General features: G+C 36.3%; 1 protein-coding gene across 1 annotated transcript in view; it reads right to left on the bottom strand.

The window, feature by feature from the left end:
• The window catches only part of Znf638 (zinc finger protein 638), a 104,200-nt gene that overhangs the window by 20,485 nt on the left and 66,784 nt on the right, over positions 1-16,931 (bottom strand). Inside the window, exons 9-18 of the mRNA XM_051154818.1 lie at positions 13,304-13,362; positions 13,036-13,088; positions 11,578-11,628; positions 7,607-7,675; positions 6,749-6,832; positions 6,121-6,189; positions 5,100-5,137; positions 3,177-3,308; positions 1,069-1,197; positions 266-307 (exon numbers count right to left, since the gene is read on the bottom strand). Coding sequence (XP_051010775.1) covers positions 266-307; positions 1,069-1,197; positions 3,177-3,308; positions 5,100-5,137; positions 6,121-6,189; positions 6,749-6,832; positions 7,607-7,675; positions 11,578-11,628; positions 13,036-13,088; positions 13,304-13,362 — 726 coding nt within the window. The remainder of the gene's footprint in view (positions 1-265; positions 308-1,068; positions 1,198-3,176; positions 3,309-5,099; positions 5,138-6,120; positions 6,190-6,748; positions 6,833-7,606; positions 7,676-11,577; positions 11,629-13,035; positions 13,089-13,303; positions 13,363-16,931) is intronic.

Raw genomic sequence — 16,931 nt, 5'->3', positions numbered from 1 at the left:
CTGTATTTCTTCTGTTTATAAAATAATCCTCACATGGAACATTACGTATATGGCTACTAATTATGCACTTCAGTATATAAAAGAATTGTTCATATCAAGGACTATGAGACTTTTTTCATTTTTACCAAGAAGAGCTGTTTAATATCTTAGTTAACTCAATATTAAAATTGCTACTAGGGTTTCCTTTAATTCTTAAAAAATTAAAAAATAAAACAAATCTTTCAATTAAATCAGCGAACAAAAGCATTTAAATGTGAAAACTCACCTCTGGGTCACTTTCTTGAATCAAAGTTGTAAAGAGAGCTTCCTATTAAGCCAAACATGCAAAAGCAGAAAGTGAAAGCTCTGTCTTATTCATATACTCAGTCATGATACACAGATATGCATTACCTAGTATTTTGTAAAATAAGGTAGCAAAATTCTAACCCTTTAAAATATGGTTCTTAACCTTTTTCTCTTTGATACTACTGACATGTATAATGATGCCACTAATGCTGGCAAGTTAGGATGACTATCGGGAGGCAGTTGCCTAAATGTGCATTTCCCCAAGCTTCTATGAGATTCTATCTCCTTTTAGGTCATAGACACTGAAATGATTTTGCATCAGTTGAAGCTATATTTGGACAGATTTAAATTTCATGGTAGTCTCACGGCTTTGTGGTCAAAGTTTGCTTGAAAGAAGCAACACTGACAGTAGCATAAAGAGCTATTCTATTACTTTGGCAGCTTTAAGAGATTAAACAACGAGAAACAGGGAACAAGCTTCATATGCTTAAAACAGAGGTTTACTGAGTGATCAAATGTAAAAAATGAGGAAAAATTAAAGACAATCACCAGTATTGTTTTGATTGTCAGCCAGAGAGTAGCAGTCAAGAAAGATTGTTTTTAAAAATAGCATTCCTTCTCAAAGAGTGGGCCAAGTGGTCACTAAAAGAAGAGGAGACTTTTGTAGCCTAAAAACAGTTATGTGACCCAAAAGAGAAAATGAGATAACAAAAATAATAAATTGGATCTTAAATTTTTAGTTAGAGCTGCTAGGGAAAATGATGGTCTAAGTCTATTACATACCCCATCTTTTATGTCCACATCTTCAGGAGCCATACTTATGGAGAGCTGATTTCCATCCATAGATATCGGGAAGCAGGTGTAAAATTTTACCATAGACTCTGCAGATTTTTTGTTTATTTCTATATATGCCTTTAAAAATAAAAATAAGTGAAAAAAATTAATTCTTCCTGAAAAGATTTGACCCTTCAGAGTCAAATGACTTTAAAAACTTAGTAAGAAAACAACTGAAGTCTTAGGAACAGCAAAGTCCATAGGCTAAGACTACCATAATAGTGAGCAGGAAATAAGTGAATTGATAGGCAATATTAAAAAGAGAACCAAAATATACTCTAAAATTGACATTGAAAAGGGGTTCTTGGTTATTTATTTTTGATAAATATTATAATACTTATGATATATACTATTTCTTATTATCTTATTCTGGATGCTAGCTGGTCTGAACTTCACCTTGATGGATTGGAACTATAATCAGGCACTGATTCGTCTTATTTATTGCAACCAGAACTTATTTAACATTAGCAGATATTTTTGCTTTATTATTTTTTTAAAGAGCTAAGACATTTAAATTAAGAATTCCTTAGATTTAAATTGTCATGCCCAATGGTATTTCCATAATGGTATTTCCAGTTACACTGCCTGGAACATGAGCAGCTCTTTATCAAGTGAGTCCACACTGTATTATCTGACCATTCGTCACTTAATGACAATTTTTAACAGTTTGTCAAATGTAGCACCTGTGTTCAAGTAACCTTTATTTTATATCATGGCAAACAAACATACATAGAGGCAAAACATTCATACAATAAAGACATAAAATTATAATTAAAAAACCAAAAGCTGTACTCCCACACACTGTGCTTCATGGCTTTTAAAGCGTGTGCAATCCACAGTCTCTAGTCTACTGAGTAGCTATATAGCCATTATACTTAATTTAATTTAAAACTGCACATAACTCAACTTGTACTCTTCATTCTTCTGTAAGCACACTGGTTGTTGGTCCTGTTCTATGTGTTCTACTATTCTTAAAACTTGAGTGACTGCCAACTTGACTGAGCCAAAAGACTTCTCACTGCCTAAACAGTTAATACTTTTATTTTAGATTCTTTCCAGAAATCTCCCCTTATAAGGTTATTATATTATTCATATTAACAAGAAATTTTGCTGAGCTGTTTTAAAAACAATAGTTTTTTGTATATATGTATGTATGCTACACTTACATGAGTTTATGTACACCATATGCATGCAGGAACCCATGTTGGCTAGAAAAGGGTGGTGGATCTTTTGGAAGTGGACAAGCTTTTAAGTTGCCAAGTGAGAGGTGTGAACTAAACCTAGGTTCTTCCTCTGTAAGAACAGCAAGTGATCTTAACCACTAAGCCATCTATCTCTTCAGACCTTTATTAGTATTTATTAATCTTTTTGTTGTCCTACAAGTGATATTTAATGGGTATTAACCAGTTTCTAGACTCAAAATGTCAACAACCATACACACATAAATTTTTTTATAATTTTTAATTTTTTTTAAATTATTATTTTGTGTATAAAGTGAGTGGATTGCCTGCACATATGTTTGTGTGACGTGTGCTTGTAACGCTCTTGGAGATCAGAAGACGGCACCAAATCCACTGGGACTATAGTTATAGGCTGTGGTGAGCTATATTTTGGATACTAGGTATCAAACTTTGGTCCTCTGGAAAAGCTAAATCATCTCGCCAGCCTCGCAAATAAATAAATCTTAAAAACAAAACAAAATAAAAAAACATTAAGACAACACTGAAATAGAAAATATTTATGTTTTTCATTTGAGAAATCTTTTAGTTGGGCAAGGGATGTAGCTCAGAGGTACAGTGTGTACATAACACTAAGTTTAATTCCCACCACCTCCACCCCAAAAGAGACTGCGGGGGAGGGAGCAGGGAGAAAGAGAGAGCGAGAATGACTGATTATAAAGCCAGAGTGGGATAGAGAATTTGAAGCCAGCCCAAGTAAGACCTTGTTTTAAGAGGTGAATTTTAGGATGGTCCCTTTATTCTTTAGTATTTTTTTTTATTAGTGTTGTAATTAAAATGTGCTTATAAATAACAGAAACAGTTATCATAAATTCTTACCTTTTTATGAGATGATAAAATCAAAATATCCTTCAAACAGCCAAATGGTTTTGCTAAGTTGTAAATTTCTTCTGTAGAATATCCTTTATTAGGCAAATTAGAAATAAAAACTATGTTCATTTCCTCCATTTCCTTCAAAACAAATTAAGAAGATGATTAGTATTTAATTTGCATTTATTATTTGAAGAAAGCAAGATAAATCAAGAGATATCAAGATAAATCAAATTAAATGCCTTCTGTGGTAGTTTGAATGGGAAAGGCCCCTACTAACTGATTTCCAGTTAGTAGATTAGGAGGTGTGGCCTGGTTGGAGGGGTTCACTCCAGGTCCAGTCTCATTCTCTATGCACGTTGCCTATGGCCTGCCCCAACTGTCATCCTTCCCACCATGATGATCATAGACTAACCCTCTGAAACTGTAAGGAAACCCCCATGGAATACTTTCTTTTATAAGTTGCCTTGGTCACGGTGCCTCGGCCACAGCAACAGAACAGTAACTATGACACCTTTAGGATTTACAAACTTACCATTTTCAGTTACATAGAATAAATACAGTCATAGCATCTCTCATCTAGTGCAGGTCAATCAATCTCCTCTTGGCTTACTGTTTTAAAATAGAAGTTCATAACTCTGACTCTTTCCTTCATATACTGTTACTGTGCATGCCTGTGCCTTACAATGAGATGTGCTCATCTAGCATTCAAAACAGTGTGTCTTCCTGAACAACAATCACTTTTAGGCAGTATTTTTAAGTTTCTCTATTCCCTTTATGATCCTTACATAATGAATAAGTACTTTTCTGATTCACTTTGTTCCAGATCTGCTTATTCTCTAAATTCTCTTCTCATTATGCTAGCTTTTCCTTTTGTGGACAGTAGGAAAATTATAGAGCCCCCTATAGTAAACTGGGTCGACTTTCATTGTAGGAAGAAAAGAAAAAAGGAAGGAAGGGAGGGAGAGAAGGAAGGAAGAAAGAAGGAAAAAAGAGTCACAGCTTCACACACACACACACACACACACACACACACACACACACACACACACACACACAAGACTAACAACAGGCTTCTCATGTTTGTTTATTCATGTCTCCTTTTTAAATATTTATTTATTATGTAGACAGTGTTGCACCTGCATGTACACCTGCAGGCCAGAAGAGGGCGCCAGAACTCATTATAGATGGTTGTGAGCCACCATGTGGTTGCTGGGAGTTGAACTCATGACCTTTGGAGGAGCAGCCAGTGCTCTTACCCTGTGAGCCATCTCTCCAGCCCACATGTCTCCTTTTAAAGAGCTTTGTGGGAATGCTAGTATACTACCCTGATCCTACTATACCAATGTTTAAAAATACTTTCCTAAGGTAAGATATACTATTTAGTGATTTCTTTGTTTCTTTTCTTTTCTTTTGGTTTTTTGAGACGAAGGGTTTCTCTGTGTAGCCTTGGCTCTCCTGGAACTCAGTCTGTGGACCAGGCTGGACTCAGAGATCTCTGCCTGCCTCTGCCTTCCAAGTGCTGGGATTAAAGGCATGTGTCACCTGGCTTATTTAGTGATTTCTTACTGAATAGATTATTAAACAAAAAGGAATCACATATGAACAATCTCAAATTCCAACCAATAAAATGCAGATGAATGAGATTTAGTATGCTCTTAAACATATAGGAAAATAAAGTGAATTTTATGTCCTTCAAATAAATCAGAAAGTCCATTTGTTTTTCTAGTTCCAACAAATTGTTATCTATCCCAAACCCATTTTGCCTAACATGTTCTCAGGAGAGTAATCTTCATAAACACACACATTTATTCAAGGTTTTTAAACCAATACCATATCTAAAGAGTTGAAAATTACTAAAAACTTTCACCACGCTAAAAGTTAAATACAGCTGCTCAGAGAATTCTATGTAAGTAAAATACAAAAACTGACCTTGTTCACTGGTTCATTTTCTGTGGCCTCCAAAGTACCTTAATACCAAAAATAATGAAAACACAATTTTGAAACGTCATGTCATCTTCAAGATTCTACTTTATTCCATAATAATTTAAATTAGTTATTTGAACATGTATATCACTGACAATAGGCTAAAAAAAGTAGAGAACAGGTATGAAAGTGACATCAGCTTTTCTCCTCTTTAATTAAAAGCATTTTCTCATTCGATATGTCCTGATTATAGTCTGCCCTCCCTCTGCTCCTTCCAGGCCCTCCCCACTAGACCCACTCCCTTTCTGTCTCTCATTAGAAAAGAACAGGCTTCTAAGAGACAACAACAAAACACAACACAATAAAGGAAGATAAAACAAAAAACATCACATCAAAACTTGGACAGAAGGAAAAGAAGCCAACAAAAGGCACAAGCACCAAAGACCCACTCACTCACACACTCAGGAGTCCCACAAAAAGCACTAAACTGAAAGCCATAACATATGCATAGAGGACATGTGCAGACTCAAGTAGGCCCTGTGCTTCTTGCTTCAGTCTTGATGAGTCCATATGGGCTTTGCTCAGTTGATTTTAGAGGCCCTTGTTCGCCTGTGACACCAGCCTTTAAATAATACATCTCGGTTATTCCTCATAAGAGTAAAACTTCAGAATGATACACAGTATAAATCTGGGTTGTAATGTATTTCATTTGAACTGGGATTTGACCCTAGTATTAGAAAAATCAACACTTACACAAAACATATGATACAACCAGAAGCACCTCTTCTTAAAAATACTTTTTTCAACTTTAAATAATAAGCACAAGCCAGGCGTGGTGGTGCACGCATTTAATACTAGCACTTGGGAGGCAGAGGCAGGTAATTACTATGAGTTTGAGGCCAGCCTGGTCTACAAAGTGAGTCCAGGACAGCTAAGGATACACAGAGAAACCCTGTCTGACCCCCCCGCCCAAAACAAAACAAAACAAATAAATGAAAAGCACAAAATACAATATCTACTGGCATACCTGAAACAGTTTCTTCAGCACTCTTTCCAGTGGCTTTATCTTCCATACTAGTCTTGGTTTCAGAGTTTGCTGCACAAAATACACTACTTTAATTTTTCTAAGAAAATGCCAATAAATTAAACTAATGAATCTGAACTAGAATTTAAACTAGTAATTTTATCATTTCATTTCTCTCATGCTAAGTAAAACCTCTCTTTGGAAAACAAAATAATCCCTTTGAGGCTTGTGGATCTCTGTATGTTGTGTCATGTATATGGAAGGCAGATGTCAATATCAAATGTCTACCTCCATTGCTCTCAAGCCTTAATGTTTTGAGATAGGGTCTCATTGACACTACAGATCATCCATTCAGCTAGACTGACTGGCTAATGAGCTCTAGGAACTTCCTACATTGTCTGTCCCCACCAACCCAGCACTGGGATTACAGGTGTGTGCTATGCCTGGCTTTTATGTGGGTTGCTGGGAGCCAAATATAGGCTTTCATGCTTGCATACCCAACAACTTTTTAAAAACTGAGCCATTTCCCAAGCCTCCCTTTGAGAATTTTTGAGAAAAATTTCAAAATATATCTTGAGTATAAACCAAGAGGATCCAAAGAATAAGCCACTGAGTGATAGTACATGGTTACCTGGTACAGTCACGGGTTTATTGGAGTCTTTGTTTTTGATATTCCCAGACTTTTTAGCTTCTAGAGACTTCTTTCCAGATTTTGCTTTTAAAAGTAGAATTAAACCATTATTCTAAGATTAATGGCCTACTCATTTTGCATATTTCATATTAATATATCAGAAAAAATAGCTCAACCTTATCTGAATAGCAGTTTACTACATATATTATTTATTTTCAAATTTTTACAAGTAAATCAAAAGCAAATTTAAGTTGAGACATTTTTGTTGGCCTTAAATTAGTCTCATGTAATATACATTTTGAAATTTCTACAAAGGTTTCTTAGAATTAAACTATTAAAAAAGATACTATTAATAGGGCCATGCTAATGTCAATGTATAACATGTATACTAAATAGTATTTCACTTTTTTATCAGGGAAAGTAATCTGCTTTAAAGTAGCAAACACCAAACAAACTGTTTAAGCTGTGTAAGGGAGTATGAAATGACAGTTATAACAAGAGGGAAACAGGGAAATTTTAAAACATTTAAAGGGAAAAGTGATAGAAAAGTCTATAAATATATTACTGTCAGACCACATAGTTATATAGTTGAATATATAGCCATAGCCATAATATACATTGGTACAGAATACATACGGGTACAGAAATATTGTCTTTAATGGCAAATACTGTTAAAGAACAAAGTACCAACAAATAAAAAGCCTATACTGTAAATTTTAAATACTGAAGACTACGAAATTCTTCAAGATGTTATGAGATACTAGAAATTATTATATGAATTCTAAACTTGCTTTCAATAATATATTCTTTAAATTGTAAAAATAAATCTAATAATCCTCTCTCCCTCAGTTGTCTTACCTGTTTTGATAGAAGCTTTACCTTTTGCAGCTACCGTAACCGCAGATTTTACAGAACCCGCTGATTTCCCTAAATTACAAAAGCTATAGTCAAAACTGTTTTACTTGATACAAAACTAGTACCAATCTCCAAAGAACCTCATTAAAACCAATTTAAGAATAACATAAAATGCTACCATATTTTGGGACATCAAGCAATGATTATTTCTTTAGGAGAGGGTTATCTATCGGTTACTACAAAGTAGGACTTAAGTTAAATATCTCTCTCTGAATGTATGAATGAACAAGAGGCTAAAATCCAAAATACAAGGACACAAAGCAATCTCATGTGTTCACTAGTTCCAAAACCAAGTACACGGAGGCTCTCAAGGCATGATTCCCTGGATCACACTTGATTGACATGCATTTAAGAACCACATGAAAGTCACATAAAGACTGTTCCTACCTAGTGTCCCAACTGTATACGATTATTTAAATTGTTCTGATCACTCAGTTTACCTATGTATCTGTAACAGTTGCTTACTTTCCAAGATAATGCTATTTATAAGCACAAAAATCATTGCTGTAAGCTAGAAAAGCAAAATCTTTTCTATTATTAAAAAAACAAAACCAAAAAAACCTCTAGTGCCAGATATAGGATAGCTTATTATGAGCTGTTGATCAAAGGGGCTCCAAAAGCTGTGAAAATGATAGAGGCACTTGCTGGGTCCTCTTGACTGCGCACAATAACTAGATGGTAAGATCTTATAGCTTCATGACAAGAAATAGAGAATTCAAGCTGGAAGTGAGCTGGAAAGTTTCTACCTCCTGGTTAGGTTCCCCTAGCCCAGAAGGTACTATGAAGGCTGCTTGCAGAGAAAAGGAATCAATGTCTTTACCAGCTATGAAACTCACAAGCCGATACCATGTTGTCAGGCAAGATGTGCCTACTGGTGCAACAGTGGCAAGAGTGTTACGAGAGTAAGCCAACTGGTTCTTTGGTTGAATTTGAGGCACCCTCCACAGGAAATTTATACCTGGTACTGTAAACCAGGGTAAAACCTCATGCTCAGGAGGTTTTAGGGCCTAGGGAAAACTAATATTGTGTCACTAAACTAACATGGCCTCAAACTACTTTATAAATACTTATGTTCATACAACAGACAAATGTTTAATCAGAAAAACTAGTCCTTGCAATGGGTGGTGGTAAACAGAGATTCATGGCTTCAGTACATGATGAGAATAAGCAATGATGACATTTATAGCACCACTCCACCTAAGACTCAGTAAAAACTGTAGAAGAGGATATCTAAAGGCTGTGAGAACCAGAAGACAGGGAGAAGGACTGTGAAATGCTATCTGTAGGGTATGAGATGGCTACTCTAAACACTATACCACAGCAGCCGATGTTGCCTCTACTGGGCCTTCACAAGACTGGGCCAGCCATTTGTCAGCCATGAATCAGAAAGGGAAAGGGAATCAAAGGACCCTATTCCTCCTTGTGGAACTAATGGTTACAGGTGGATTCAAACAATGTTATCAGTTGTTTGTCCAAAGATGAGCCCATCAGGCTCAAAAGGACAGGACAAACCAAAACAAAAGAGCATGGATATAAGAAAGGACTTAGTTGGGGGGATGGTGGTGCATGCTTTTGATCCCAGCACTTGGGAGGCAGCGCTAGGCAGATCTCTCTGAGTTTGCGGCCAGCCTGGTCTACAGAGCAAGCTCCAGGACACAGAGAAACCCTTCTTGAAAAACAAACAAAAAGGTAGACATATCAACAGCGGTGGAAGAAAAATGAGAGAGAGTGAACATAATGCATTTTATACATATGTAAAATTGTCAAAAAACAAACAATAAAAATTATAGGAAGAAAGTAAAGAGAAAACAGCCCAGAATCAAATTATTACTACACTGAAACTGAATTACAAGTTAAACTGAAAACTTGGACATTACTTAATTCAACGCACTTCTCCATGCTACCCGACCCACAAGGTTGTTAACTGTTACAACTTTTTAACAAAAATTTACAACTATACTATACTTTCAAAAATTAAATCATATGAAAAGAGCCATTAATATCCATGAAAACAGAAATAATTTACACTCACCCGTTATACTCAAAGACAGGAAAAAGAACAAGTGCCCTCTCATCATCCGTAGTTTTGTTATCCCAAGTTTTAACTACTCACAATGAACTGCCAATTGTTGAACTTCAGACAATTCAACAAGCCAGTAGGAAATAGAAATTTTCATAGAATTTACTTTCTGGATTTTAAATTGGGAGGGGTCATTCTGAGACGTGGAATGGACACTCCATCTTTCAGCTTCATACAGCCTACCATATGGAGGCCATGCATGCTACCTGCCTGTTAGTTGTCAGCAGCCACCTCTGCTGCACCTTTGGAGTCTGACAGTGATCCTCATAAAGCATAACATGCTTTCTTTCAAAAATAAAAAATAAATAAAAGAGTAAGAAAACTCACTTCAGGTAATTCACTGTTTATTTCTTACTGTGTTTAATTTACAAATGAAACTGTCTCACAGCCAGGTGTGGCACAACCCTTTAATCCCAGCACTCAACAGGCCAGAGGCACACTGATCTCTTGAGTTTGAGGTAGCCTGGTCTACTTAGGAGTTCCAAGCCATCCTGGGATACACAGGTTAAGACCCTGTCTCAAAATCTTAATTGCGGGTGTATATGTATATATGAATATGTGTATACATATATAAATATATATTGCAGTAAGACTGAACCATATATATATTTGAACCTTTTCAATATCAGACATTTACTGTACATCTTAGAATATATGAATATATCCCTGTTCATAATTGGTAAATCACACTCCAATTCTTAGAGTTTGGCATTTAACTAGTCAGTTCTTAGTAATTTACAAGTTTGCTATTCTGAAATAAACTGAAATAACAGTTAATAGATTTTTTTTTTATGTATACCTGTTATTATCATGGGAAATTCACTTTATATGAGGATGCTACAAATCTAAGGAAAGAATGCCCAGCATTTATTCCCAGCAGGTAAGGGATGACTGGCAGCTTTAGTTCCCAGCCTAGTGATCTCCTTTTGTGATTCCCATAGACTTTAAATAAAATTATTTGCTAAACAAATAAAATTTCAAAAAATTTCCTAAAAGTTTATGACCGTCTATCTCAGAAGACAGACTTAAACTACTAGATGAAAATTCCAAAAATACCAGTTACAATGATATTTCCCTTTTTAACACAGTGAAGACAATTTAAATATACTGGTCTCTATCCTGAGTATCTCTAACATAACCTATATTTAGCAGAAATAGGAAGGAATGGAGAAGAGTGGAATATACCAGGGTAAAGTGAAAAAAACAAACAAACAAACAAAAAAACCACCTTATTTGTTACTTAAAAACCTACTTCAGTGAGCCAGGCATGATGGTACACACCTGTAATTCTAGCACTCAGGAGGTTGAGGCCAGAGGATTAGGATTCGAAGCCAGCCTTGACTACATGGCAAGTTCAGGGCCCATTTTCTAAACATAGAATGCTGTTTCGAACAACAACAATAAAACAAAAAACCCACTATAGCTTATAAAAACTACATGTACATGTATCTGGACAACTATATAAAAGAAAGTAAGTCATCAGTGAGAAAGGAAGGAAATAGCTATGCTATTCATTCCCAGAAATACTTCTCCTGTTATTTATCTTTAACAATTAATATTAGAGCACTGTGTATTAAATCTTATTCGACTTCTCAATGACTATAATTCTCAAGAATTAATATATATACATACATATTTAACATATACTTTATCACATGAAATACAACCCTATGTAAGTCTTCAACAAATTTGTTAGTGACTAGAATCCTAATAAAAATATACCTTCAGGACAGGCCGTGGAGTCCAATAGTGGAGTACTTGCCTAGAACACACAACGTCATGCATCCAATCCCTAGCATTACAAGAAACGAATAGGCAATATAAAATAACATACCTGCAAATTTGTTCACTTTGACTGTAGATGGCTTTATTTGTCCAGTTTTGGCTAAAATTATTAGAAAAATGTATTTCAATAACATACTGTAAACAACATTTAGGTTTAGATAAGAGCTAACCTTGGAATAATTTTCAAAGAGCACTGCAGCCTCCAATCCCTTCTGTCCTGGGATTTGATTTATTACTTAGAAAAACTCTTAGCTATGGATTTGACTAAGTCAAAATGCACACTTTTAGTGTTGGGGAAGGCCTCAGTTGGTAATGTATTGACTCACGTAAGCATGAGGATCTGAGTTACAGTCCCCAAAATCATCTAAAACCCTGAGTATGGTGACACATAATTATCACCCCAGTCCTGGGAACTAGGCTAACTGGATTTCACAGTCAGCAAGCAACACTGTCTAAAGGAGGAGGACATTACTCCTGAGGGTGAGACATGAGGCCGTCAGAAGATATAAACACATGCATAAACACATGCATAGAAAGGTAAACGCCTATATTTTTCTCCCTTCTTTCATTTAGTAATATTTAATAATATTAAACTTTCCCTTAGAAAGGCTGTACAAATAGTTCCATTAATATTAACTGAGAGTTGTGTATCCTCTATTTCCACACTAACAAAGCATTACCAAGTCATCAGCCCATCCTGGTAGCAAAAGATGCCATCTTTCATTGTGGGGAGAACTGGAATTCACTCTTTTGTTTTTGTTTGTTTGTTTTGTTTTGTTTTTGAGACTGAGTTTCTCTGTGTAGTCTTGGCTGTCCTGGACTCACTTTGTAGATCCGACTGTTTCTGCCTCCCTGAATGCTGGGATTATAGGTGTGTGCTACTGTGCCCAGTTTCTGTAAACCAGGTATGGTGGTGGCTCACACCTTCAATCTCAGCACTAGGGAGGCAGAGGAAGGAGGATCTCTGTGAGTTTGAGTCCAGCCTGGACTACATAGTGAGTTCTAGGACAGTCAAGGGTTGCTACTACTAAAGGCTCAGTAAATGTCTTCAAACACCATTTTGCAAGAAGTTTCTGGCGAACTGACAAAATGCAGTCATTTGAGTGAGTTTTTGTTTTTGTTTTTTGAGACAGGGTTTTCTGTGTAGCCTTGGCTGTCCTCGACTCGCTTGGTAGACCAGGCTGTCCTCAAACTCACAGGGATCCTCCTGCCTCTGCCTCCCCAAGTGCTGGGATTAAAGGCGTGCACCACCATGCCCGGCTTGAGTGAGTTTTAAAAGTTAAAGATTTGGTGTAGGGAGGTGCCTTAGTGTTGATAAAGTGTTTGTTTATCTTACAAACTTGATACTCTGAGTCAGACCCCAGGGCCTATGTAAAGTTGGATGCAGTAGCTAGTGTGGAATATACAAACAGTGAGCAACAAGAGATCCTGCCTCAAAACAAGTGAAAATCAAGGACTGACATTTGAGGGTGCCTTCTCACTTCTACATACAAAGCTTACAACTTACCAGAAGAGGCTGAAGTAACAGTTTCATTTGTTTTTGAAGGGTCTGTCTCTTTTCTATTAAAAAAGAAAAGAAAGAAAACTACTAAAAAGTTGTTCTAAGTTCTATAAATTTCTAAAATTTAAGTGTTTTAAGTTCAGTGAATTTAAATTTAAGAAAATTTAAGTTCATGTACAATTTTATAATCATAGTGGGTAAAGAGGTAGTCTTAAAAATTAAAATTTAACATATAGACACATTAATTTTTCATATGAAAACACAATTCATTTACTTTAAAGCAGATGCAAGTGATTTCTTGGAGTCTGAAGGTTTCTTCTTCATGTCTTTGTTCTAAGAAGGAAATATATTTAGAATAGAATATTAACATTCTTCAACTAAAAAAGTCAGTTTAGACAGTATAAAGAGTTCAACAATAAAAACATTAAAACCTTTTTATTCTTAAGTATAAATGCTTATTACCCTTTTCTATTCACATTTCCTTTTTGTAATTATGTTTTGGTCATTACAACAGCCTAAGAAGGGTCTCTGATTCTGTCTTCCCTTCCCATATACCCACATCCTTTCAACGACATAAAATGAGATTGAACTTGCTACACCTACTCTTAAAACTTTACATCATACTCAAGGGAAAAAAAAACAGCCCGTAGTCTCACCTTTCTGTGTGGTATACACTCAAAGATCTCTAGTAGATGGAACTATGCACAGCATGAAACCATAGGTATAGTTTATACTATACACACATACTTTTGACAGCTGAATGTATAAATTAGGTACAAGAGATTAAGGATAGTAATAGAACACAATGTGTAATTACAGCTACATGGTGTAGTCTCTCAAAACATCATATTGTCATTTTACTTCAAAGTATTTCATGGCTTATTTGGCATACATATACCCTAATGACATACTTGAGCAAAGTAAGAATTACTTGAATAAATGCACCATGGGCTTTGGGGGAGGGGGTGGTACATGCCTTTTACCACAGCACACATAGGAGGTAGGGAACAGGAGGCAGGAGGCAGAGACCAATCTCTGTGAGTTGGAGGCCAGCCTGGTATACATTTGGACTCACCAGACTTACATAATGAAATACGATCTCAAAAGGTACCAGAGAGTGCAGGTGCCATGCAAGCTTCCTAAGAGAGAAGCAACCAGTGGTCCTACCCAGCTATAATGCTTATGAACCACAAAAATAAACAGCCTGGCACAATAACCCTAACAGTGCAATAGTGGCATGCACATCTTCTAACTGGACGTGAGACTGACTCAACAAGATGAAAACTATGTCTAATACCGGAAACCTAGCCAAGTACTCTGTTATTGAAGACCACTTTACAACACCATTATTACCCCTAGCAACAATCTAAACATCTGTCCTTATACCTCTAGATAAGTGCACCCCTCACCCTTCATCAAGAAAGGGTCTTTTTGCAACAGACAAGGCCATTACAGAAAACCACAACCAATCAAAATGCAGAGTTGCAGAGCCCAATCCCAATAGATTCATCTACAAAACACCCTGGCACCTAAAGGAACATTGTGGAGCTCAGTTCCAATGGATACATCTAGAAAACACTCCAATGCCTAAGGTTTGGGGGAGCATATCAGAAGAAGAAGTGGAAGGAAAAAAATGTAAGAGTCAGAAGAACAGGAAGTTTGCTGTGAGATTATGTTCCCTAGTAATGTCAGAAGCTTTAATCATAGTCTCACCAACACGACACCAATAGACATGGTCAAGTGGGGGGAAGGGAGTGCTCATAAGGACTCAATCCCATACAAGGAACTATAGGCAACTACAGAATGCTGAGGGTGGAAGAAATAGTCTTCTCTGGAAAGAGTGCACCAATTGGTTATCCAATAACAAATGGCCAGCCCTAAAACATGCATATGAGGAACATTACACAGACTTAACTGCAATGGAAGAAAAACATGGCCATGAATTTGAGAGAGCAAGGAGCAGTATATGGGAGGGCTTGAAGGAGAAGCTATGCAATTATAACTATAAGTTATTATATATTATAAATATATTAAAATATAAATTATAATCTAAAAACAAGAAAACATCACGAGCTCTCAACAGTAAACACAAAAACAGAGACTACTACTGAGTAACTGAAGGGCAAGCAGTGTATACATCACACATATGCTAGACAGAAGGGTTCTTCACACCTTAGCTGGATAAAGCCAGACAGCTGTGAACTTCACACCACTCAATCTAAAACATATGGAATATCTATTTCAGTATTTCCCACTTCGGTTTGGTTCCCACCCATCCACACAAGACAGGGTTTCCCTGTGTAGCCTTGGCTGTCCTGGACTTGCTTTGTAGACCAGGCTGGCCTTGAACTCAGAGATCTGCCTGCCTCTACTTCACCAAGTGCTGGGATTAGTTGTATGCCACTGCTCCCAGCCCCATTTAATAGTTGTATACCACAGTTGACCCTGGGTAACTGAAGCTACAGAAAATGAAATCCAAAATAAAGGGCTACAGATAATGGACTCTTAAAGACTTTATCTTACATATACGAACTACTTCGGGTCAACAAGATGGTTTAGTTGGCAAAAACCTAACTACTTTGATCCCCAGATTGCAGGGGGAAAGAAGAGAATCAATTCCTGAAAGTTGTCTTCTGACCTCTATATGCATACCATGGCACATATGTGCCTGTATTTATATGAACATTGGCACCCAAACAATAAATAAATAAAATTTGGGGCTTAGTAGTTAAGAGTACTGGCTCATCCCTCTTTTGGAGGACCAAGGTTTGATGCCCAGTACCCACATGGCAGCTCAGTTCCAGAGGATATGATACCTTCTTCTGACAATCAAGGAAGCCAGGCATGCAGATGGTGCACATATACAGGTACAGGCAAACACTCATACCCATAAAATAAAAATTAAAAACTAGCACAGAATCAAAATACTCACTCACACACACACACAAACTTGTTAAAAGAGCACAAGTAAAGAAATAAGAGTGACAACCTATATTTCTAAATAGATGTAATGTAAAATCATCCACATAAACTCAACAGTCAAATATCAGTATTATTAGAGACTCTAGATAGATTATAAAAGTAGTTCAAGATTAAACCAAATGGGGCCGATGAGATGATTCAGTGGCTAAGGGAGCTTGCTGCCAACCCTGATGCCTGAGTTTGAGTCTCAGGATCCACAAAGTAAGAAAGGACTAAATCCCATAAGTTGTCTTGTACTTTCAGGCATATGCGTGTTCACATGTACACACACATACAAAATAGATTTATCAATGTCAATTTAAATAAAGAACAAAGAAAAAGAAGCCTGTTCCACAACATAGTTCCTTTAAGTGTGGAGCTGAAAGGACAACTTTCACAAGCTGATTTTTCTTTCATCCTTTCACCATGTGGATTATAGAAATTTAACTTAGGTCAACATGGTTGGTGGTAAGTACCTTACATTACTGAACCATCTTACTGGCTCATTTCCAGTATCATATATGCATGATATTATACATACATACATAAGTATGAAGCAACATAAAGACAATACTTTCTACATAGAATACAGAATACTAAATTTGTATCAAGGATGAAACACCTGTAAGTGAATTTATTCATCTGAAGATTAAAAACAGCACCAGGGAAGAGGAAGCAGAGGGACAGGAACTGAAGTCAATCTGGGCTCTACAGTGATACTCCATTTCACCCAAATCAACAAAAATACCAATTGAAAAATAGAAAGATAAAGGGAATATAGGCAAAAATAGGAAGATATAGGCAATTCAATAATTTGAATAGTTTTAATATAGATAGCTAATAATTATTTTAAAATACAGTGTGCTTACAGTATTTCTAAACTGAAAATATTAAGACGGTGCTACAAGTATTCTAGGTCTCATAATAAGGGTGACAATGAC

This window comes from Acomys russatus, chromosome 13, assembly GCF_903995435.1.
Source record: "Acomys russatus chromosome 13, mAcoRus1.1, whole genome shotgun sequence".
Taxonomy (NCBI): Eukaryota; Metazoa; Chordata; class Mammalia; order Rodentia; family Muridae; genus Acomys; species Acomys russatus.
This window is presented reverse-complemented; position numbering and strand designations above follow the sequence as displayed.